Raw genomic sequence first — 24,314 nt, forward strand, 5'->3', positions numbered from 1 at the left:
TGTGACCTCAAACCCTTTCTTTGCAGCTGCCCCTGATTGCTCCGGCTAAAAATGGGTGGCATCGCTGGTCCCCATTTTAAGGAACCCAAGAAACGCTTCCAAAATGCCAACTTTTCTCAATTTGCATCATGGCTGCTCCCACTGTGTTCCTCTCTCTGATTTTAAACATGATGCGCTCAGCCATCAAAACATTTAGCCTCCTCGATCGAAGGCGCATCCTGATTGTCCCCCTTTTGAGGTAGAGCCAGTCTCTGATACTTCATCTTAGGCCCCTTCCTCTTCTTCAGCCATCTCCTACCTGTTCCTTTATGGCAAGGATTTCCAACGTTGTGGGCTTCAAACTCCCAGCATTCCCCAGCCAGCCACTTCCCAGAATTCACCGTAATTGTTGGCTCCCCTCAACATTCCATATCCTCCTGTCCTCCTGGAGTGGCTTTCAACCTCTTTTTGCTTTTCCTTCTTCCGTCCCAACTGCTCCTGAGAATGAATATTAAAAAGGCACGGGGCAGTGGGAGGGAGGTATTTGTTGCTACAGCAAATGCGTTCTGCCCACCTGTTGGTTTCAAAAGGCTGTCCTAAGCAATGGGCCCAGCATTCAGCTTTTCCCAAAGTCAGCCCTTCTCTCCCATTTAATTCCCAGGGCCCTTTAGCTGGAGAACAGAGTCAAGCACCCCTTTGGAAAATGGCTTTTTTCCCCCTGCCCCCGGGAAGCCAGGCTTCTAATTGACCCAGCCCAGAATCCTAGAGTTTTACTCCATTGTGGCCCCCAGAAGGGAGCCCAGAAAAAGCCGATCTTAATAACTCTGCAAAAGGAGACGGAGAAAAACCTCTGTGTAACTTCCTCTCCAAGGAAATAGCAGGTCGAAGATGTAGGATTTCCTTCGTCGGTCCCCAAATGCTTCCTCCAGCTTTCAAGTTCTCTAGTGCAAGGCTGGGGTTCCCCTCTTCCCTCCCCCCCCACCCCCCGCCATCACTTACACAAATATTGACGCTAATGGCTGTGTAACAGGATGTAGAACATCCCAGCCTTCTAATTGTTGTGACTGGGGATCGGCAGGCCGATTAAACGGCATTGATTTTCTCATACTAACCGCATTGATTTTTAAATTTCCTATTGATTCCTGCCCTAAATCTCTTTAAGCAAAGACTTCACTCCGCAGATGACATCGGCTGATTAGCAGGAACAACTGTGGGTGTGCGCCATCGCCAGGGGTGGGATGGGGGCAAGGGGCAGGGGTGGGTGGCTTAGGTCGATTCCAGAGGGGAGGGGGCTGAGAGTCAGGAGTGCGGAAAGATGAGTGGGCAGAAAAGGGTTACAGGTGGAAAGGAAAGGTTTTGGTAAAAGACATTGAAGCCGAAAGGCAAGGTGTATTTTGAAATAATGCGTGTGTGTGTGGTGGTGATGGGGAAAGTCACAAGTACTTGTGAATTCTTCTGCTGGCCCATGGTGAAACCCAGAACCACTTTTATTCACCCAAGTGAGGCCCCTTCCTTCCTTTATTTCACAGGAGTACTTTGAAATATTGGCTGCGGGGACAGCCAAAAAAGAAAAAAGAGAGAAAAAAGACAGAGGAAGATATATGTCTCCTTATCCTTTTCCAAGTCTGGTCTTGAAAAATTCCCCTGGCTTTTTAGCATTGAAATATTTATTTCTGAGAATAGCCCTGACTCCGAAAAAAGGCCCTTTGAACTCATACAGTTGGTTAACTGCAAATTGTACCCGTTTTTGTGATACTGGGCCGAATGCAGAGGGGTGGGGTGAGGAATTCATTGGCCCATTTTAGAAGAGTGACTCTGTAGAAGAATCTAATTCATCTCAGTTGTGTGACCCTATATTTAGTGACCAATCAGAGCTGGCAATGGGTACCTCTGGTGTGCAGCTTTGCACAGGCCATAGGTAACCCATAGATGGCATACATATAGTCCTCAACATACAACCCCAATTGAGCCCAAAATTTTCATTGCCAAGCAAGAGCGTTTTGCTCCATTTTACGACTTTTCTTGCCACAGTTGTTAAGTGAATCATTGCAGTTGTTAAGCTAGTAACACTTAAGTGAATCTGGCTTCTCCGTGGACTTTGCTTGTCAGTAGGTTGCAAAAGGGCATCACGTGACCCTCGGGACATTACAACTGTCATAAATTCATGCCAGTTGCCAAGCGCCCAGATTTTGATCACGTGATCTTGGGGAATGCTGCATCGGTCGTAAGTGTGAAAGATGGTCATTTTTCTCAATGCTGTTGTAATTCAAACGGCGAATGGTTGTAAGTCAAGGACTACCTGTTAGTTATAACTCTTGACTCTTGACTCTTGACAAATGTATCTTTTCTTTTGTGTACACTGAGAGCATTTGCACCAAAGACAAATTCCTTGTGTGTCCAATCACACTTGGCCAATAAAGAATTCTATTCTATTCCTTTCCTTCTTTCCTTTCCTTTCCTTTCCTTTCCTTTCCTTTCCTTTCCTTTCCTTTCCTTTCCTTTCCTTTCCTTTCCTTTCCTTTCCTTTCCTTTCCTATCTATCTATCTATCTATCTATCTATCTATCTATCTATCTATCTATCATCTATCTGATTTGATTGCTTATTGTACCCTACGACTATCATTAAGTGTTGTACCTGATGACTCTGGACGAATGTATCTTTTCTTTTATGTGCACTGAGAGCATTTGCACCAAAGACAAATTCCTTGTGTGTCCAATCACACTTGGCCAATAAAGTATTCTATTCTATTCTATTCTATTCTATTCTATTCTATTCTATTCTATTCTATTCTATTCTATTCTATTCTACTCTACTCTACTCTACTCTACTCTACTCCACTCCACTCCACTCCACTCCACTCCACTCCACTCCACTCCACTCCATTCCTATTCCTATTCCGTTCTGTTCTATTTCATTCCATTCCATTATTCTATTCTATTCTATTCTATTCTATTCTATTCTATTCTATTCTATTCTATTCTATTCTATTCTATTCTATTCTATTCTATTCTATTCTATTCTATTCTATTCTATTCTAGAAATGATACAAGTTCAAGGATTCTGTAATATTCATAAACAAAAGCAGGAGGGATTGGATATGACTGTTAAGAGAGCTGGACTCCCAAGCTTAAAAAGAAGAGGCAAAGCCATACCATGCTGGTTTTCTACTCTTTGTCTCTTTCGCCGAGCAGAGTAACTTCTAACAGGTGGCCCAAACAATAGACAGGGATGATGACCAATGCTGACTTTGGCCCTCTGGAGCAGAGGTGGTATTCAGCAGGTTCTGACCAGTTCTGGAGAATCAGTAGTGGGAATTTTGAGTAGTTCGGAGAACCAACAAATCCCACCTCTGACTGAAGGTTTTGCAGTATCCTTCCCCTGCCACGCCAACCAAGCCACGCCCACAGAACCGGTAGTAACATTTTTTGAATCCCACCACCGCTCTGGAGACCTTCTGTCATTCCCTTTTCCCATAAGGCCAGTGTGGCAGCTCTGCCCCAAAGCATAATATCCAGCTTCATCAGCCATCCATTGACACATCATTGCTGTCCATCACTAGGGAGCTGAGAAGGAGCATGGACATACCAAAGGACATTTGCTTAGGGGAATGATATCCAGAGTTCAAACTGGCCCTGACTCTTGGCCAGAAATTCTGACTTTGACAGGCATATCTTTGAATCATACTACCTTTGGTTGTAGGTCTTTCCAGGGCCCACGGATGGAGAGATTGGGGGAGATTAAACTTCCCATCTCTACTTTTTGCTCTTATAGTCCAACTTCACCTTTTGCTTTACATTTACCAATTAGATGGGCGGCTTCCGGATCGGTTGTGCTTGAGACAAAGAGGGCTTGAGATGGCTTGAAAGACGCCCTTCTTTTTCCGGTTCTGCTGTTGTCCTTGATCCGTCAGGCCTGGTGGCTTTGCTAGCATTTCAAAAGTCTGCCAAACTTGTTTGATTAGAGACAGCTATGGGACAAAAGAATGTGCAATAATACCGTGCAATAATACCGTGGCAAGTCTGTCTCTGCTGCTTTCTTGAAAAATGATTCTTTGCCTCAGATTATAAGATGTGTTACCTCTTCTGAACTTACACAAATATATCCGTATAACTATATCTATATTGGCAGGTTGTCAGGTAGTCCCTGGCTTTCAACAGTTCATTTAGTGACGATTTGATGTTACAGTGGCACTGAAACAAGAGACATGATTGTTTGTCACACAATTCTTGCAGCATCCCCATGGTCACGTGATCAAAATTCACTTGGCAACTGGCATGTACTTATGACGGTTACAGCAACCTGGAGTCATGTGATCCCCTTTGGCGACCTTCTGACAAGCAAAGTCACCGGGGGAGCCAGTTTCACTTAACAACCATGAACGTAACAACTGCGGCGATTCACTTAACAACTGTGGCAAGAAAGGGCGTGAAATGAGGCCAAACTCACTTAAGAAATATCTCCCACTTAGTAACTTTGGGCTCAGTTGTGGTCATAAGTCGAGGACGACCTGTAATTGACGCAGTGCATGCATAGATTTGGAGTGCCACTTTTTCAGTGGGCATCAGTGTGTCGTCTCCAAGTGACTTTCTACCCACAACTGGCTCCTTTTCCTAACCCAGAGTTTTCTTTCTCCAGGTTCTGGACTGGACTGGAGTGAATGTACTACAGCTGCTGCTTCTGCCTCAAAGGTCAGTGATTCTCTAAAATCTGTTTCTGGGGCCAGTGGGGAACCTCCTAAAGGAAAAAGAGAGAAAACACTTGTTTTTTTTTTTAAAAAAAACATTTTTATTACACTCCTCTTACAACTACACATATGCAGAAATCTAAGACAGGTAATCCTTGACTTACAGCAGTTCATTTAGTGACTGGTCAAAGTTACAAAAGTTACAGAAGTGATTTGTGACTGTTCTTCACATGACTGTTGCATTGCAGCATGTCCAAAATTCAGATGCTTGGCAACTGACTCTTATTTATGACGGATGCATTATCCCGGGCACACGCAATCCCCTTTTGCGAACTTCTGACAAGCAAAGTCAATGGGGAAGCCAGATTCACTTAACAACCATGTCACTAACTCAAACACTGCAGTGATTCAGTTAACAGCTGTGGCAGGAAAGGTCGTAAAACGGGGCAAAATTCACTTAACAAACGTCTCACTTTGCAACGTAAATTTTTGGTTCAACTGTGGTCGTAAGTCTAGGACTGCCTGTAATGGTTTTCCCTGGGAAATTGCTGGATGGGAAGAAAGTAATTCGGGGCTGTGAAGCATTTATGGAGGGAAGCATTTCTCTCCAATTGATGCCCTTTCGATATCATCGGGCGACAACCGGATTTTTACCACAGGGTACGGTCAACGTTTTATCTCAACTTTCTCTCTGTGAGGCGCATGAAAACTGATAAAAGTTTTGATTCCACTGTGGCAGCTGCCCTTTTGACTTTTTTGACTGTACCTGGCAGCTGCATACCTTTGGCTACAAGCCTCATCCTTCTCCATCAGCCTGGCCATTATATTTGCTTGAGGGTGTTGATCACTGTAATCAAATCGATTTAGACAGCTTCGGGTTGGAGAAAAATGACCTAGGAGTTTATGGAATATATAATCCTTTTTCAACCTTTTCTGATCCTTTTCCGCCAATTCATACTGTTCCCTGAATCAGATGCCATCCTCCCAGCTCCAAATATATCAGGTAGTCCTCCACTTACAATCATTCTTATAGTGACTCTTTGAAACCACGACGACACCGAAAAAAATGATTCTTCACACTTACGATCCTTGCAGCATCCCCACGGTTACAAGATTAAAATTTGGCCAAGTCAATAGGGGAAGCTGGATTTGCTTAAAGACCATGATCCACTTAACAACTGCAGTGATTTGGTTAAGAGCCATGGCAAAAAAAAAAAAAAATGAAAAGATTGTAAAATCAACTATGACTTAACAACTACTTTAATTGAGCAGCAGAAATTCTGGTCCCAACTGTTGTTGTAACTTGAGGATTACCTGGACATCCAAGAGAGTCTTTCATAGGATAAAGGGGAATTGGCAGGCAGTGAAGAACTTAAGATATTCTTCAACAACTTTTTCCTTGAAAAATTGGCCTGCTCATGTGGGCAGGGGAATTCTGGGAGTTGAAGTCCACAAACCTTAAATTTGCCAAGGTTGAAAATGCTGCCCTAGAGGAATAAACTTTAACACAGCCATGAGGAAAAGCTTCAGTTCTGTCTGTCCTGTGTTCTCCTATCACACCTTTCAAGTTTTCTTATTATTCCCTCCTTGTCATCAGTAGCACTGCCTGATGCCTGTCTAGAAGCACTCTTTTTAAGCCCGGTGTGTACACCACCGATCCTATATCACCTTTCGTATGGAGGCTATAGGCCTTCGCATGCTGCAGGTGCACAAAATAAAGGGATAATATCCAGCAGTGCCCAGACATTATAGAGCAGCGGTCTCCAAACTTGGCAACTTTAAGACCTGTGGACTTCATCTCCCACAATTCCCCAGATAACCATGCTGACTGGGGAATTCTGGGAGTTGAAGTCCACAAGCCTTAAAGCCGCCACGTTTGGAGTCTCCGGTATAGTAGAAGCCCTAATGGTTAAACTGCATAAAACTGTAGACTAAAGTTCAAAATGTATGAGCGAAATATTGTGTGAGGGAAATATTAAAAAAAAAAAGCGCCAGCTGAAAAGCTAGGAGACATTCTTAATGGAATAAAAATGCAAGGATTTTGGATTGATACCCCCTGGAAAACGGGGGGGGGGGGGCTTTCAGGATCCTTTTTCATGTCTGCTACAGCTTCTCTGCATACATTCTCCGCTGGCAGCTCCAAATAGTAAGGATATCCCAGAGCTCCAAATCAGCCTGGCAGTGTCCTTCCAATGAGTTGCCCCACTGTCCCTTAACATGCTTAACATATCCAGAAAGCAACAGGTTGAGGAAGGTTGAACTCAATCGGATCTCATGCGGAAATTTTCTTCTGACGACAGCTGCCATAGTGAGGAAGGCTGTTTAATCCTTTCTTCCTTCCCTAATCCATAACTGCTGTTAGCTATACAGGGGAAAATATACAGGCACAACCCAGATGAATGTTTTCTCCTTGGCAGCTAACAGCAGCTGCTATCTTGATATGTGATTTGCGGTCTGGAATCAGCATTATCAGGGCGGTTAAGTCTGCTGCCCAAGCCTTAGTTCTAGTAAATCTACCTGTGGCTCCTATTGGGCAAAAAAAAAAAAAAAGGGGGGAGAAAAGGAAAAAGACACCTGAAAGATGTTGGGAGGAGTATTCGCAGAGTACTGAGTTCGTATCTGGTTGGATTGTAAGCAAGAACCATTGCTATGAGAGAGGGAGAGGAGAGGGAGAGAAAGAGAAAGAGAGAGGAAACTAAAGCAGCTGAGAAAGAGGAAGAGAGAGGAGGAGAAGGGGAAAGAAAGGGGGAGAGAAAGAGAAAGACAGAGAAAGAGAGGGAGAGAAAGAGAGAAAAATAAAGCGAGGGAGAAAGGGGAAGAGAGTGTGAGAAAGAGGAAGAGAGAATGGGAAAGAGAAAGGGGAAAGAAAGGGGAAGAGAAAGCGAGGGAGAGAAAAAGAGGGACTGAGTGGGAGAGAAAGAGGGGAAAGCCACTGTTACTCTTCACAGATTGATTGTGTAGTCCTGAAATTCTCTTTTGTCCTTTCTTCAGAACCGTTCTACCATTTCCTAGCCAGAAACAGTGAACAAAAATCCACAAGAATAGTGTGGTGGATTAAGTTTTGGACTAGCATTGAGAGTACCTAAGTTTTGGCTCATCCTGTTATGGAAACCCATTGCCCGACTGAACTTTCTTCTTTCAGCCAATTCTTAGAATGGATGTGCAGAGAAAAGTTGGAGGAGACAGTGCTATCTATGATCATCATCTTGAATTCCAGCGGGAAGTTTAAAATTAGGAATTTAACCAATAAATGCCTGGAAGGAAGATGGGAGTTTGGAGAAACATATGGTAGCTTTGACTGGCACGTTAGGGCCTGCTTCACCAATAGACCATATGTGTAGTTAGTGGACATTGTAGGCACCCTCAGTGGAGGAGGAAAGAAAGCTTGGGTGTTGGGTTTCCCCATACATAAAATGCTTGAGGCTACCGTCTCTCTGTGGATGCTTAAAGAATGGATGGGGTCTGTAAATCAGGTATTACTATAGTTAATCTTTTCAGATTAGTTTAAGAAGCTACAATGCTAAATAATGGGATTGAAAGATGCACGAAGGAGCTAGGAATTCCAGCTGTGTCTGGACAGTGGTTCCTTTAGTGTCCTGCTGAAGGAAGGGCGACGAATCTTAGACCCTTTAAAAACTGAGCAGAACTTGATGGGACTGTTTGTGGTACAGCTGGCTGGGATTTTTGTTGTGTGTACACTTTCTTCCATCGTTGCTTGATGATCAGCGATTGTTAAAAAGTGCTATATAAATAACCCCATCACCTCATGGTCACCATCCAATTATTTTGCTCAGGTTTGTAACGTTGCTTGTAATTCAGATAGAAGAGCAAGGATGGAGAACAGAACTTCACCTGTCCAACCAAACCTTTACAATGCAGACTTTCTTTGAAGCGGCAAGGAATATGGCCTTGGCCTCCTCTATTAGCCTCTCATTCAGAGTCCAGAATAATTGGATAAAATATATTTATGCATCCGATTCCTATAGAGTATCTGTTTCATTTAGTGCCCCCCCTCCAATTCTGGGGCTTCTTTCAAATAAACAGCACTCTCCTGTTCCACATTTTAAAATGCAGAATTGCCTTTATTGAGTATTTTGCATGCACGAAGCAACAGACTGTACAGTTTTCGGAAAGTGACATAGATGATTACCAAGTGGGGTTTCCCCGCACACCAGCCTTCTGCTCAGTTTTATTGGCCTCTTGAGGAAAAGGTGTGAAGATTTAGGATGATGTCTTTGCTAAAAGTAGAAAGGATTGTCCCCAAAGCCTGCTGACATCAATACCCAAGGCAGGAATAAAGTAACGCAAAACACAGAGACCCTTCCACCCACATGTTGAAGGTTTAGCCCAGATGTTTCTCTTCTGTATTACACAGACAATGCTTCCTTTGGCCATTCACTGTTGTCCTTTTGCAGCAGTCATTTTTTTAAAAATATCTCCACTTTAGATAAGAAAAGTACACTGAGGATAGAAAGCTTTTTTAAATACCTTCCCACTTGCACCCTAAAAAGAACAAAAAGGAAAGGGAAAAAATGATGATGTTCCCCCTCTTGCATTCAGTGATGACACCCTAGTGAGTATTCTATATCAACAAAGGAAGTCCATCTTCCATTCTTCTCTCTTTGTTGCCTCAATGCCCTTTTAATTTTATTTTACTTTCTGAAAGAGAAGAGCCGTTCTGATTAAATTTACCCCTTTAAAGAAAGGATTACCTCTTCCTTTCAAGGCTCTGCTAAGGTTTTTCTCTGTAACTGCCGGGAAATTAGTAAACAGCCTAAAAAAAAAACACACAGAAAGCTTTAGAATTTTAGCAAGGCTCTAGAATTAAGAACCCTAATAAGGATTGTTCCTGATTTTTTAGCATCAGAGAGTCCACAAAATATGCTATTAGATAATTTTATGGAAGGAAAAAATTCAAATCCTCATTGATGTAGTACAGTAATGAGTTACATAGCTCTTTAAACTTCCAAAGTTTTGGAGTGGAGTTAGGGTGCTATTAAGCATAGGTTCAGTTTGTATATAGGAAGAGAGCTGAAACTGCATCTTTTTCATTCTGATAGTTGTTTAAAGGGCAAAGAGATAACAGGTCAGCAATGGGAGGGATGTTGCATATTTCTAAAACTTTAATTCTCAGTGAAGGAGAAAAACAATTCTAAATAAAAGCCAGAATGTTATTTAGAACTGCAGAGGCCTTGGATTGGCAAAAACAAGAAGAATGCTTTCTCATCGGTTTTACAGGATGAGTTTTAATATTTCAGCTCATCTATACACATGTTATATGATCATTTGGGGGTGGTGGTGGTGCTCCTAGTTCTAATTTAAATGACTCAGATAAAGGTGGATGTGATGGCTTTAGTTTAGCAAGAAAGATCTATGGATAATAGACTGGAAGGGACCTTGAAGGCCTTCTAGTCCAACCCTTGCTCGCTATACAATGTCAGACCAATGGTTATCCAATCTCTTGTTAAAAACCTACAACTTCTGGAGGCAATTTGTTCCACTGATTAATTGTTCTCACTGTCAGTAAATTCCTCCTTAGTTCTAAGTTGCTTCTCTCCTTGATTGGTTTCCATCCATTGCTTCTTGTCCCGCCCTCTGCTGCTTTGGAGAATAGCTTGACTCCCTCTTCTTTGTGGCAGCCCCTTAGATATTAGAACAGTGCTATCATGTCACCCTCTTGTCCTTCTTTTCATTAAACTAGACATACCCAATTCCAGCAACTGTCCTTTATTTGTTTTAGCCTCCAGTCCCATAATCATCATTGTTGCTAATAATTAGATAATTAGATCCTTTTAAAAAATTATTTCCCCATCAAAAAACCTGTTGCTGCATCCATCTTTTAATTGGATGCTAGCCTCTAGGAATTTAGTCTGCCCATACAATTCTGAGTAGCAGGAAACATTCTGTTGAGCCCAACACCCACATATGGATACTGCCTCTTCTTTCATCTTCTAAGAAACAGACAGGATGCTCCATGCAGTGTGTGTAGTTATTATCTGCATCTTTTAATTGTGTAGAAAACGGTTTTGCACTCGACTGTCTCTGAACCGCTGCTAGAAAGCGGGGTTAATTAGCACATACACACATGCGCACCTCTGTATGTTCTCTGGAGAAGAATGAAGGCCCAGAGAACAGCATGAATGGGTGCTTTCACTGAAAAGGGCTTTAGTAAACTGTTATCAAGCAGACCCTAGTTTTGAAACAATTTTAAAACCAGTTTGAGATATAGCAGCTTATGAGAAAAAAAATAGTTGAAAATCCCACTGGCTTTGAGCTCACCTAAAGAAATTCATTGAACGTTAAGCTATATATATATATATATATTTATATATTTTAAAAACCCTCTTTTTATCCATTATTCTCTGTGCCATCTTCCCTTCCTGCTCTGATTTTATCTTCTTCCATACTTGAATACTGCTGTAGAAAAAAAGGAGTATAAATTGAAAGAATACATAAAGGTTATAGTAAATACTTTGAGCAGCCATTATATTGGAAAGCAGTTATTTTGAACAGTTACTTTTACCTCTCTTTCCTTCTGGTCTCAAGGATTTGGGGCAGGTTGAATTGTTTTTATCATACAAATTCAATCTGTGCTTCTCTATTGTGCCTAGTACAGAATGGGTGGGGATTGAAAAAACAACGTATCCACCATATTTTTTTTTTTTAAAGAACAGAGTATTTCTGTTTGGCTTGGGCTGAAAGGGGAGGGGGAGAAGACCTCTGGAGTTCCGAGAGAAAAAAGCATTTTTTCCACAGGCCACTCTGGTCTGGGAAGAATCTTGTCAATCTAGGTTAGGAAGTGGGACCAACACGATTCTCAAGGCACATTTAAATGACACATGTGGGCTGTGGCACTTTTACTGGTTGAAGTGGCCCTTGTGAAAACAGCACACTTCTTATTAGGTGACCCTGCTCTGTACTGTTTTTTTCTTTTTTTTGTAAGGGGGTGGCAGATTTGTGATAACTCCTCTTTCCAAGCATTGATTTATTATTAGCATGGACAGACCTTTCTCCCTGGAAGCAGGAATGGAACTGCAGCCTCTTTCCCTTCTTCTTCTTCTTCCTCCGAGGAAACCAAATCTCCGTTCTGGCTTTTGTTATAATACAGGGGGAGCATCTCTTACAATGGGTGTAGGTGTGTCCTGTGTGTTGTTTTTGTGACCTAGGCATGGGGAGAGAAAAAGAGAGCGAAGGTACATATTAACCCTCCCAAGACACCCACCATGTACTTCGAGGCTAGCGGCAGTTAATTTTTGACCTCCGCAAGGTGGTCCTGAATCAAATAATTGCCCTCCTCTTTCTGCTATTTTCTCTCTTCTCTTTTTCACTCTGGTGGAAACCCTTCCCCCCCCCCCCCACCCTCTGCCCCATACATATTCATCTATTTGCCCCACCATCAATCTGACCCCTTTCTATATCGCACAATGTATATACACCCCTCTCTCCTACTCCCTGTCAGTAATATATTTCCATCACATTTTCTGTCCATCCACCGCCAACCCTGACTCTTCCTTTCATACACTGGCTCCAGCTTTCTTTCTGCCTTCCCTACAGGCACTCACTATATACATCCCTCTCACTATATACATTCCTCCTACAACATCCCCCTCTTTAGCCTCCTTGGTTTACTTTCCAGGATGGTGTGTGTGTGTGGGGGGGGGGGGAAGGAGGAGGAGGGGGTGTCAAATGATGCACAAAAGGGGAGCTCACACGGGACGCAGAAATAGCCTTGGCGGTGGATTTTCTTTGGGGGCCCCCCCCGGTTCGAAATATGCTGCGGATCAGGAGTTTCGGAATTAAAACAAGGTCCACTTTTGTCCAGGGGAATACACGGGAGAATTGAGGAAGGGGGCATTTTTTTAAAGACCTTTGAAGTGGGAGCCATTGCGAGCAGCGTTAGGTTTGGGGGACGGGGCTGGCCCTGGGCGCTCCGCGTTTCGGTTAAACCCGGTTTGTTTAACGCCGAAAGGGTTGGGGGAGTGAAAGGAGGACAGTAGGACAGTAGGACAGGACAGAGAAGGGGCGAAGCCTTGCTTTCGGCTTGCTTCCTCCTCCCAAATCGCGAAAAAGCAGAAAGTGGCTCTCGCTCTTCTTTCGAGGAGTCGGAATCTCCTGCCCGCAGGCGATGGCGGTTCGGGGCCAAGAGCTGCGGGGGCCGGGTCGAGGAGACCCGAAGCCTCCGTCCTTGGTAGCCCCTTCGGGGAAGCGACTGCGGCCCCCACGGCCGGTTTTTGGAGCCGCTCCTTGGCCTCCTTTGACCTCGGGGGGGACGGAGGGAGGGGCGGCGGAGGGGCCCTCGTCCGCCCGGGGCGGCGGCGACGGCATCATCATCATCAGCAGCAGCGATCTCTTCCCCCGCGGGTCTTTTCCGGGGGTCGAGGCCCCTGCCTGGGCGGGGAGGAACCGGGCGGCGCGGGCGGACGTAGAGCTGCTCTCCCTGGATCCGGAGGAGTTGCTCGGCCTCGCCTACCCGAGCGGGGCAAACCGCGGGGCGATTCCGGGAGAGGCGAAGGCGGCGTGAACTCTGCAACGAAAGTGGGAGAAAACGAAGGCCGGCTGGGGGGAAGCCGGTGGCGGGGAAGAATTATTGCTTGCGAAAGAAAAAGAAGAGAACCCCCCCCCCCCAGCCCGCCTAATTATGTATCCTAGGGGCTGCAGGGGGGAGCGGGAAGGTCACCCCTTTATTATCGTGGTGCTTTGCAGTGATTATCCGTGTAAATCTCTCCCGTAATAATCAACCTGGAAGGAGGCGCGATTGGCGGAGGGGGGGCTGTTGGAAGTGACGCGTTAATTTAAGGAAGCCGGAGGAGAAACTCCGCGGCGATTAACGCGGCTTCTTTTTAGCGCCACCAAAGCGGAGTTTGACCCCCAAGAAGGTGTCAGGTGTGTGTGGGCGCGCGCGCGCGTGTGTCGGTGTTAATTTTTGAAGACGGAAGGGCAGGCCAAAAAAAACAAAAAGATTATTTGCTGGGAGAGAGGTGGGGGTTTCTGTAATTCTCCCTCTCCCCAATTCTTCTGCTTCCCCTCCTCTTTTTCTGACACCCACAGTTAAGCTTACACCTAAGGAGTAATTGCTTTTGTCTGGGTAAGGACTGTACTTGTGCAAAGAGTGAAGAAAGAAAGAAAGAAAGAAAGAAAGAAAGAAAGAAAGAAAGAAAGAAAGAAAGAAAGAAAGAAAGAAAGAAAGAAAGAAAAAGAAAGAAAGAAAGAAAGGGGGGGATTGGAAGCGGAGGAGCCCGCGAGGGGGTGTGGAACTGCGAGGGACGGCAAGTCGCTCGCTTGGATGTCATCTGTCAAAGCGGGGTGGTTGGAAGGAGAGAGGGAGGGGGCGGGCGAGGGGGGAGAAGCGCGCGCGAGATAACGGAGAAGACAATAAAGTGGGAATCGCAGGCTGCGAGTGACGGGAGGGGGCCAGGCGAAGAGGGGAGAGGAGAAATTCGGACCAGGCTAAGGGGAGGGGGGGGGAAGAGCAGCGGTCTCTGAACGGGGGCACGACAAACACACATTCACAGGCGTGGTGGGGGGCGATCGGTGTGTTTTACACACGCGCACGCATGCATGCTGTCCACCTCCCCTTCCTTTCCCTTCTCCTTTTTTTTTTGTTGCAAAAGCCTTAAAATGATCCTGGTGGAGTGACCGAAAGCCCACACGGCCTTGCCAGGCAGACACGCACGCACACACACACACACGTCTGGCTCCAGACCCAAGCACGCACGTGTGTAAGCGCCGAAAGCGGAGCGTTGCTGGAGGGGGAGAAGGGCGAACTGTGTCCCGTTCCCACCCCTTCTCCCACCCCCCACCCCACCCCACCCCACCGCGCCGATTGTCACTCCCTTGTCCGGCGTGCGTCTCCCCACCCCGCGCCCGGCTCCCTTTGCCGCTCGCCTGCTCCCCCCCATCCTTCTCTCTGTCTCTATCTATCTTTATATATATTTTTTCCTCCCTCCGTGGGGTTATGCGGAGTGTCACTCACAGGTCCTCGCAATGTTCATCCCACTACCGGTCCCCTTGGTCTTCCAAAGATCCGCCGGCCCGGAGCACGGATGGCGCCTCAAATCGCCGCTCGCCCTGCGCTCTGCAAACGGTAAGGAGGGAAGCGAGAGGAAGAAAGACGGGCGAGAGAGGGGAAGGGGAGACCTCCCCCAAAAAGAGGGCGCGGGACCCCGGCCCGGCCAAAAAGCCCAGCCAGGGCGGTGAAAAGGCGCCCCCAAACTCTTCCCGCCCGGCCGCCGAAGAGAAGGCGAGAGAGGAAAGGAGGGGAAAGCGGAAAGTGGCGAGGGGCGAGCGGGTTTTTATTCAGGCGGTATTGATCCGGAGTGTCACTGCTCCGTATCGAACCTCCGGCGCCGGCATCCTGCGGTCGATAGACGGAGGGGGTGGGGGGCAGAGGGGGTGGATGGTAGCGGCGGCGGCGGCGGCAGCAGCAGCAACAGCGGGAAGAGCCAGCCGCTGGCCGAAGGCGCCGGTGGCGAGGCCGCCGCTCGGAAGAGGACCCGGCCAAGGCGGGGATGGGGAGGGAAAGCCCTTCTCTGGCGGGCGGGGAGAGAGAAGGCGGGCAGGCCCGGAAGAACCGGCTGGGTTCTGTCCCCCCCCCCACTCCCGCCCGCCCGCGATCCCACCAGCAGCCTCAGAAGTGCAATCGCGGTGGTTTCCCATCCCCTTCAAAGAACTTCCCGCATCCCCCCCAATGGTTTCTGCGAGGTTCCGGAGGTTGGAAACAAACTGATCGGCGGATCGGGAGTGGGGGGGTTGGACATTGGGAGGTGGGGGAGAATTTTCCGGGACCAGAGGGAACGGGGAGGGGCAGCGGTGAGGAGGCATTTGTGAGGTCCTAGCAGGAATCCCGAGGGTTCCCCCCCCCCCTTAATTCTCATTTGTCTCAGCACATCGAAATTCTGCCTCCCCTCCCCCCTCCAATACCTGGTTGCAGGTACAACCTCCATCATGCAGTTACTCTGATTCAGTCATTCCTGTTTTAAGTTGTCAGTGGTGCCCCACCTCCCCACCAGTACCACTCGATTTAACCGCATACATTTAGTTTGCCTGTTTAAAACTCAGCAAGTTCTTTCCGTGTTAATGATTCTCACAGAGCCCTCCTCTAGTTACTTAAATTCTAGACTTGTGAACCTCCATTCTTGGTCTCCATGGAGTTGCCTAGGTGGAGGCAATAAATATGCCCACTGGCTTCTGCTGTAAAGAGGGGGGGGGGGGAAACACCCTTGGTTTTCCCCCTCCTTAATTTGCAGTTTCTGGGCTTCTTGCTCTCCCCAGTTTTCAAGCATTCAGCCCCCAATCCAGGGGTTTAATCTCCACACTTGATAGGAAGTTGCTCTGCTTCCTTTTGTTCAGCCGCTCCAAAACACCGTGCCCAACACTACCTCCTCCTCTTCCTCACCCCCCCCCCCCGTTATTCATAGAGATCTAGGGGATCATTAAACAGATTTTTGTGTTCCTGTACCTCCCCAATACTCAACCGTGGGCACTGAAGTCAAAAGATAAGCAGAGTGGGTTGGTGAGGCCAACCCTGCTGGGAAAGATGGTTGTTGGGAGACTAGCGGTTAGAGCAAAAAAGCAACAGGGGTGATTTATTTGGGAACTGGAGTCCCTTGAATCTATGAAAGACATTTTTAAGTGCCCTTGGGGAAGATGTATCTTCTTTCTCTTAAGATTATGAGGTGGTAGGCCGGACGGGGCCTGATGGATGCAGTATGCCAGAATTGGCATTCACGGTGGCCTCTCCGCTTCTTCACTCTTTTTTTATCTCCTGCTTCCCAAAGTTAAGAGGAGAACCAGGCATTTGGGTAACGGATGCTTCTACTATTACCCAGCTGATCCTGGGAGGGTCATCTTTCCTCATAGATTGGACAGATGAGATTTAGGAGTTGCTGGGACTGGGGAAGCGTCAGAAATATGGGCAGTGGGACATCCGTGGGCGAGCGGGGACAGAACCCTAAGAAGGTGCAAAAGGCAGTCTGAGATGTGATCTGGGCAAATAAAAACCAAGAGGCAGATTGCAGAATCTGCTCTTGACACATTCCTCCTCCTCCTCCTCCTCCTCCTCCTTGGCTGGCGGGGTGGGGGGGTGGGGGTTCAGAGAAGTGGCTGCAGAGCTGGCCCTCTGTGTGCACCCCTCCCCCAGCTCTGCTGCAGCCAGCTTGGTGTGGAAATTGTATTGGTGTCAAGCCCAGTCCTTGCTAATGAACCTGGAGGTCTGGGAAGTGAAGCTTGTTCAGAAGCAGAAATCGATTTTCCAGCCTGTAGTAACTGCCCCCCTCCACCCCCACATCCTCTCTCTCTCTCTCTTTCTCTGGGTAGAGTAGTAAATGTGTGTGTGTGTGCGTGCGCGCACGCACATGTATGAAGGTCTGTGTCCTTGATGCCTTCTGAGGTGGGGCTGGAAATGGGGTAATTCCAAACCCCAACGAAGCACTGAAGTTGTTGCAATGAGGTGTAGGAAACTTGGGTGTTCTTTACACAGGAACAAGGGGGAGGTGAGGAGAGGCATAAGATGACTGTGACTTTGGGTACCACGTTTGTAGATTCTTTTTATTTGGGGGATCAATGTTCACATTACACACAGAAGGGAAAGGGAAAAACCCAATCGAGAGAGCAGTTGAGATTCTCAAAATGTGAGGAGGACCAGGTAGTTTCTTGGTTTTGGTAACATATTTGGGGAATTCAGTGTGAAACTCAGGTCCAGATGGCCAGCCAGATATGCTGACACTGGGGATCTGTCACTCTGTTCTCTCTTGTGTTGCTGTGTTGTGGGTGTGTGCATATGTGTGCACTCACTGGTGTGTATATATATTTACAGGGATCTTTGTCACTGGTACCTCATAAGATCGTGTCTCCTTAAATGTTGCATAGTTGCTTTATGCTGTGATTCATATGTGTTTTTCTTAGTCCTTTTAAAAGTGTTATTAAAAGATTTGTTTTTCTTTCCCATTATCTTTATTTTCAGTGAAAACCCCTGGTATGTTTTTGAAGAAATAACAGTTGATAGATTAAAAAATCCATACACTAAAATGTCCTTTTTGATGCTGTATTTTAAAACTTTCAGTGTTCATAATTGGATAATGCTTTTATTGCCTGATTTACTAATAGGATAAGGTAGAAAGCTTTTAAGTTAGACAAATGTGCACTTCAAATCGTTTTTAGTATCTGTCTTTGTACATTAAATGGCCAAAATATGAGAAAGAGTGCGAGAAGAATGAAGGTATTGCAATGGAAAACAAAACAATCCTTACGTCCATTGCAAAAGGATAAAAATTTAAAAGACCACCATCTATATACCTTCATCAGACTAAAACCATGCCTCCAAAATGCTTCCTAAATGCACAGTTTTAGATTTGAGCAACCATGCCTATTGGCAGCTGTTGAGATTTAAATTTGAATTTCATCTCTACATTTTTCATTTGACTAAACTTTGATTTGGTTTCCACAGCTTTGCATCGGAAATCTTGTTTAGTTTGCTTTGAGAACTGATTAAAATCAAAACATGCCTCTATCGGGAAAAAAATTCTGAACATAAGTTATATTTTGAATTCCTTTCTACTCAGTTGACACTAGCAAGTAATATATTTGCTAATAACACACTGGATCTTCTATAAGCATGAAACCTTTGTGAATTTGAAGGACAAATTTCCAAACACAGAGAGAAATTGGGTGAACATGCGTTGCTTGGGATTTTGCTATGCTATTTTGTAATGAAATATGAACTTTATATTCTACACAATGCTTTATGAGAGGCTCCTGCTACTTAGAAGCTATAAAGTACACCAAAGCCAGCTGAACAGTTCAAAGACATGGTGTTAACATTTGCTTCACACCACCATTTCCACGGTATGACTGCCACATGATCAAACAGTGGATGCTTTATACTTCCTGAATTCACATATGAATGCTCAGGGAACAGTTGTGGTGCTGAGTTTATACAACACACTAAGTCCTAGATCTGGGTGAGGGGAACACAGCCGCCATGTTTGGTGCTCAAAGAAATGAACCATATTATAGTTTAATGATGGTCTATTTTTTTTAATAGTAACATCTCCCAAAACCTTTCCTTTTCTTCCTAACATTTCTCCACAAGTGCAGGGTTTGCTTTTTCCCCACTCAACCAAGTGTTGATCCATTTGGTTGCCAAAGGAATTGACTGACAGGCTTTGTCTCCAGAGCCTGTGGTCGTGGGCCTAGAGAGAGAGGGGGGGAGAGGGAGAGGGAGAGAGAAGAGAAGAGAGAGGGGGGGAGGGAGACTGGCCCAGAGTCACCCAGGTGGGTTTCATACCTAAGGTGGAACTAGAATTCACCCTCTCCTAGTTGCCTTTAACACTAGACCAAACTGGCTGAATTCTTGTGACAAGAATTGACCGACCAGTCTATGGCCCAAAGCTGACCTTGGGTACATTTCCCCAAACTATACAACCCCAGTTAACTTAACCAGAAGCATTGTGTGAATTGAGCCCAGAAGTGTCTTGAACCATGAGAAGGATTGAGTTATAATTTCATACCCTGACAGGCCATTCACAGCATTGGAAAGCCATGATCTCTTCCCCATGTATATTTTTACCTGTAACTTGGTCAAGAAAGCTGATTCAAAAAATGATGATAGTTCTCTGCTGCCTCCGATCCACAAGCTTGTTAGCACAGAAACATTCTATATGCTTGCAAGGGTCAGTTACTCTTGGTGCAATCTTTGGTATGTTTACGTAGGGCTGGATATCCAAGCAGTGGAGTTAAAAAAAGAAAAGGGTTTGGTCAATATATGGAGGACACAAGCTAGTTTGGTCAGAGGACGTAGCTATATAAGCTGGGTTTTATGGGGGGGAAAAGGAGGATGGCTACATTTAATAACCGTTAACTGTATTGCTTAGACTTGGGCTTCTGAGGATGAAGAATCAGAGAGGATCATTTCTAAGAGTTCTCTAACTTTGCTCCAGAAGTGAAATATTCCTTGAATTGTCCAGTGGGCCCCAGTGTAAAATGGTGGCGATCCTTTATACAGACCAAGGAACAGACCTGGGTGAAAATCGAAGGATCTGTTCCCTTCTGCTAGCGAAGCTGGGGGCCAACATATTCATCCCTTCCAACCTTCTTGAGTGAGGAGACCGCCAGGGGCTTTCTTACGGCCACTGCACACATGAACGTGCTCCTGTTGGGTCACGGCCTGGTTGATCCCAGGCAACATGGACTCCCCAGAGGCCGGGGCAGGGCGTTTGGGCGACCGTGAGCCATGTAGGGGTATTTTCCATAAAGTGGCTGCCGAGAGGCCAGCTCTCCTTTGCAACGCTCCCTTCCTCTTCCCCCTCCCCTGCCGCCTCCTGCCGCCTCCTCCTCCTCCTCCCGCCCCCCCTTCTCCTTTCCTTGCCTCTGCTTTTTCCCTTAAATAATAATCATAAAAAGGTCAGCGGCAGGAGAGCTGCACACCCTGATTGGCCAAGCTCTGGGCCCTTTGTTCCAGCCGAGCCTCCGGGCACAGCCACGCGCCAGGGTCAGCAGGATTGGGGGAAGGAAAGGGGAGGAGGACAGTCTTCCCAAGGGACTGGCCTTGGTGATGGTGCAGAGAGGGGGTCAGTGCTGAAGCTGGTGTGTGTGTGTGTGTGTGTGTGAGAGAGAGAGAGAGAGAGAGAAGCAGGGGAATGAGAGCAGGGTAGAGAAAATCTTCTTTTACCGAGGCAGCTTTTCCAAGTCTCTACAACCCTCAACCTTTGCTCGCCCTCTTTCCGTCTCTGGGTCCAGCTTCCTCCATCCATATGGATGATGCACCTTTTTTGCCACCATTGATGTGGTCCAGATGTCACCAGAAATGGCTGGGCCAGGATGTAAGCCAATGCCGACAAAGGGGTGCCTCTGATCCTCCCCAGGCATACCAAGCAAGCACCTCGGGGACACGTCTGACTCTTGGCTTGAAGTGTTTGGTCCTTCTGGCCTATGTTATTCCTTCTCCTTCTGAGACGCCTTCCCATCCTGTGTTTCGCATCCCGCCTGCCTCCCTTACTGCCTTCTTTCCTTCTCCACCTCTCCGTTTCATACCCGGGTCCTTTCTTTATCATGCTTCGTTTCTCACCTCATGCACGATGGCCGACTGTTCCCCGTTAGAGAATAACAGAATAACAGAGATGGAAGGGACCTTGCAGGTCCAACCGCCTCTGAGGCAGGAAATCCTGTACCATTTCAGACAAATGACTGTTCGTCTCTTCTTGAAAACCTCCAGTGATGGAGCACCCACACCTTCTGAAGGCAAGCCATTTCACTAATTAATTGCTCTCACGGTCAGGGAATTTCTCCTTAGTTCTCCCCTTAATTAGTTTCCATCCATTGCCTTCTGTCCTGCCTAATTCTAGCAGAGTCCCGCTAGAAATCAAAGTTTCTGGATGTCTCCTTTTTCGGAGCTCCCAGGGTTTACACCAAGCTCTTGAGTAGGCAACTTTGAGAAATTTTGTATGAGAGTTGCCAGTTAACCAAGGAAAGACGGAAGAAGCCACGAGGCAGCAACTGTTGTGAAATTCCCAAGAGCAAATGCTTGTCGGTTCTTCTACCTTCCCTTCGAATCCTCCCCACTGCCTTCCGTTTTGCTGACTACACATCTTTCTCAGTGCAAGGAATCCTTTTTGATCTGAGTATCTGCATTTCCCATCTAGCTAACCCCTGCACTTTTCCGCTGTCTGATTTCGGTCTTCTTCTTTGGAGTTTTAAGTCTCCAAATTTACCCTCTGTATTTAAAAAAAAAAACATGTCCTCTACCCCTTCGCAGTTAAACACCAGGTGAATTCACTTTGGTTAGCAAAGGTAAAATGGCTGCTTCCCTGATGTGAACAGAGGCCAAGCAGAATTGTCTCAAGGCTCATGAGTGTGAAAGGAGAGGCTGGCGGAGAGGAAAGGATCTCGATATGTGTGTGTGTTGCATTGGAGATCAAATCATCAACGCCAACTTATACCTGATTGCACATATTCATGGCTAGCTAAAACGAGATAGGCTACTTACCTGTCTACTGTATGCTACCTCCCTCCCAAATAGGTAAAAGAATAACAGTGACTTACTTTTCACGAAGGTGTTTAATCAAACTGCCTCAGATTTCAAGCCAATTGTTCTTGCTTGTACAAACCAGTGTCAAGAAGCCATTAAATACAAACCTGCTTCTTCTCTAGAAAGTTCCAAGAAGCTTCCAGATGGGTATAAACTACAGTTTCTATCACCCAAGGCCTACACCAGCATCTGGATTTTTTCGCTGAGCTGGAGGTTGGAATTAGTGGGGTAAATCTTGGTCTAGTGGCGAAGGCACCAGGCTAGAAGCCAGGAGACTGTGAGTTCTAGTCCCAGCTTAGGCATGAAAGCCAGCCAGCCGACTCTGGGCCATTCGCTTTCTCTCTGTACAACTCACCACACAGAGTTGTGGTGGTGGTGAAAATAGGAAGAGGAATGAATTTTAGGTATGTTCATTGCCTTGAATCATGTATAAAAATGATAAAGGTGGGATAAAAAAAGCTATAAAAATATTGCCAATGCCTTCTCTCTGATTCTATGCTGGCTGTGGATGACGGCAGCCGGATTTCAAGAACATCTGGGTGCGCCCACATAAAGAAAGCTGTAAGACTGTAGAAAGATCATAACTAGTTGACCAAGACAGATGCTGAAAGCTTATCAGAAAGAAAAATGCAAACTCACTACTGGTACACAAATATTTGCAAATCGTCCTGGGGTGTATGATCCCTATCGATTCCACTGATGTTATTCATCCATTGCATCTTTCAATACGTACCCTGCAGTTGTGTGATGAAGTCCATGGAATTTTCATGAAGAATGCCTATAAATTCCTTGGAATAGGAATTTGTGTGAATTTATATAGAAAATTATTATTTATTTGATTTGTATGGCCACTCCCCTCACCTATCCAATTGGGATAGGCTCACAACAAGTAAAAACAAGTAAAAAACCAACACACCAACTTATAAAAATGACCCACAATTAATTAAAAAAAAAACCATAACATCAGAATCAGCAGCAGAATTCATTCTGTATCAGTTCAGTACAGCTATTGTAAAAGCTCCCCACTGGGAATAGGGGCAGAGCCATATCTTCAGAAGCTTCCTAAAGACTGAGAGCCAAGGCCAATCTAAGATCCGGGAAAATGGAAGCTTTGCCGAGTGCCTGCATAGCAACAGATTGGCTGAATGGGTTGACTTGAGTTTGCGTGTACTTACGAGTTGCTGTCTTTGTGTGCTATTTCTTGTGGCCAAGCCTGGCTGTTATCAGTTGGCTAAAATGGGATTGGATGGTTGGCAGGTCAGCCTATCATGGTGCGATGTGAAACAAGCCATCATATTAGTATGGTTTATTCTCTGAATGTAGCCTGTTAGTGTGTATTATGTCTGTTAAGTATTGAGTTAGGCATTTTGTACAAAACCTAGCTTTTCTGTTTTACAAGCAAAATATAAGGATAATATCTTAAATCAAAGGTGTGGTGGTAAGTTGTTAGAGAACCAGACTTTATGGTGGAGCTGTTTTTGTGTATGTGGGGGGTACAAATTATATAGTGAAGGTACCTTTAAGTTGCTAGAGATGTAAGTAATGGTTTATTGGTTACATCTAATCCAGCCTTGATGATGACACTACCTGTCCAGTCCACCTTGGTACGTACATGGTACTTTCCTGTTCGCCATGTTCATCTTGTCCTCCCTCCTTGCACACCATAGGCACGCTTTTGAATCTGTGAAAACTATTGTGGTTGTGCCTATTAGAATAAATGTCTATGGAGATGCTCAGTCATCCAGGTCATGGTTGTCCCAAAGATGCTTTTTCCAAAAGGCAACCGGACTTTCTTTGGTTTTTTTCCTTGAGAACATTTCGTTTCTCTCATCCAAGAAGCTTCTTCAGTTCTGACTCAATGACCCTCAGAAAGAGCGCTAACGACCAGACGACTGCAAGGAATGTAAATCCTGCCATTCTCCACCCTTCAGTCAGAACTGAAGAAGCTTCTTGGATGGGAAGCGAAATGTCTCCAAGGAAAAACAAAGAAAGTCCAGTTGCCCTTTGTAAAAAAAAGTACCTTTGGGCCTGTTAGAATAACAAAAGCTTTAACCGATGTTTATGTTAAAGAAAACAGTGGCACACATGAAACCAGCACAAATGAGGAGGTAGAACATAGCTATGTATCTCTAGATGGGCGTTTTGGCCTTAGAGGGAGGCATTAGCAAAACAATTCCTCGGTCAGTGGAATTTGCAGGGGACCATGAAGATGGGTTGCCTGGCTGAGGAACATGGTTTCCGGTTTTCAAAATGTCTCTAAATGCTTCCTTGAGCCAAGGAATTAAATCTCATCAGAGACTGGAAGCTGCTGGTGGGGAAAAATGCCCCATTGTTAATGCTGTGTATCTCTGGAGGAAGGTCTTACATACTAATAGCACCTACTAAGGTTACGATGCAAAAAAAGAGGAAATGGTTGCTCACATGCCTCTTTAGTGGCTTCTGACTGCTGAATATTGTCTTCCAGTTTGCCACCACTAAGAAGGTTAGGAACAGATGAAAACTAATACAGGTGGGTCCTCGACTTATGACCACAATTGGGACCAGAATTTCCGTTGCTATACAAGGCAGTTGTTAAGTGACTTCTACCAAATTTTACAACCTTTTTTGCCGCGGTTGTGATGGAAAT

General features: G+C 45.6%; 1 protein-coding gene and 1 long non-coding RNA gene across 3 annotated transcripts in view; one reads left to right on the forward strand and one right to left on the reverse strand.

Annotated features, from left to right (window-relative positions):
- Positions 1–8,749: 8,749 nt before the first annotated feature.
- LOC148129962 (uncharacterized) lies at positions 8,750–15,130 on the reverse strand. 2 transcript variants are annotated; one of them, XR_015750535.1, is made up of 4 exons: positions 15,004–15,130; positions 14,639–14,740; positions 11,672–11,827; positions 8,750–11,082 (listed from the first exon to the last, which is right to left on the reverse strand). It is a non-coding gene; the product is annotated as an uncharacterized LOC148129962 (long non-coding RNA). The 2 variants fall into 2 exon arrangements; XR_015750536.1 differs by lacking the exons at positions 14,639–14,740; positions 15,004–15,130 and adding an exon at positions 12,533–12,918.
- Positions 14,639–24,314, forward strand: part of POU2F2 (POU class 2 homeobox 2) — a 66,078-nt gene continuing 56,402 nt past the window's right edge. The window contains 1 exon segment of the mRNA XM_087971128.1: positions 14,639–14,749. Coding sequence (XP_087827254.1) covers positions 14,650–14,749 — 100 coding nt within the window. The 5' untranslated portion in view covers positions 14,639–14,649.

Source organism: Notechis scutatus, chromosome 8 (assembly GCF_049901735.1).
Source record: "Notechis scutatus isolate UNSWTSFEM ecotype Mainland chromosome 8, rNotScu1.2, whole genome shotgun sequence".
Taxonomy (NCBI): Eukaryota; Metazoa; Chordata; class Lepidosauria; order Squamata; family Elapidae; genus Notechis; species Notechis scutatus.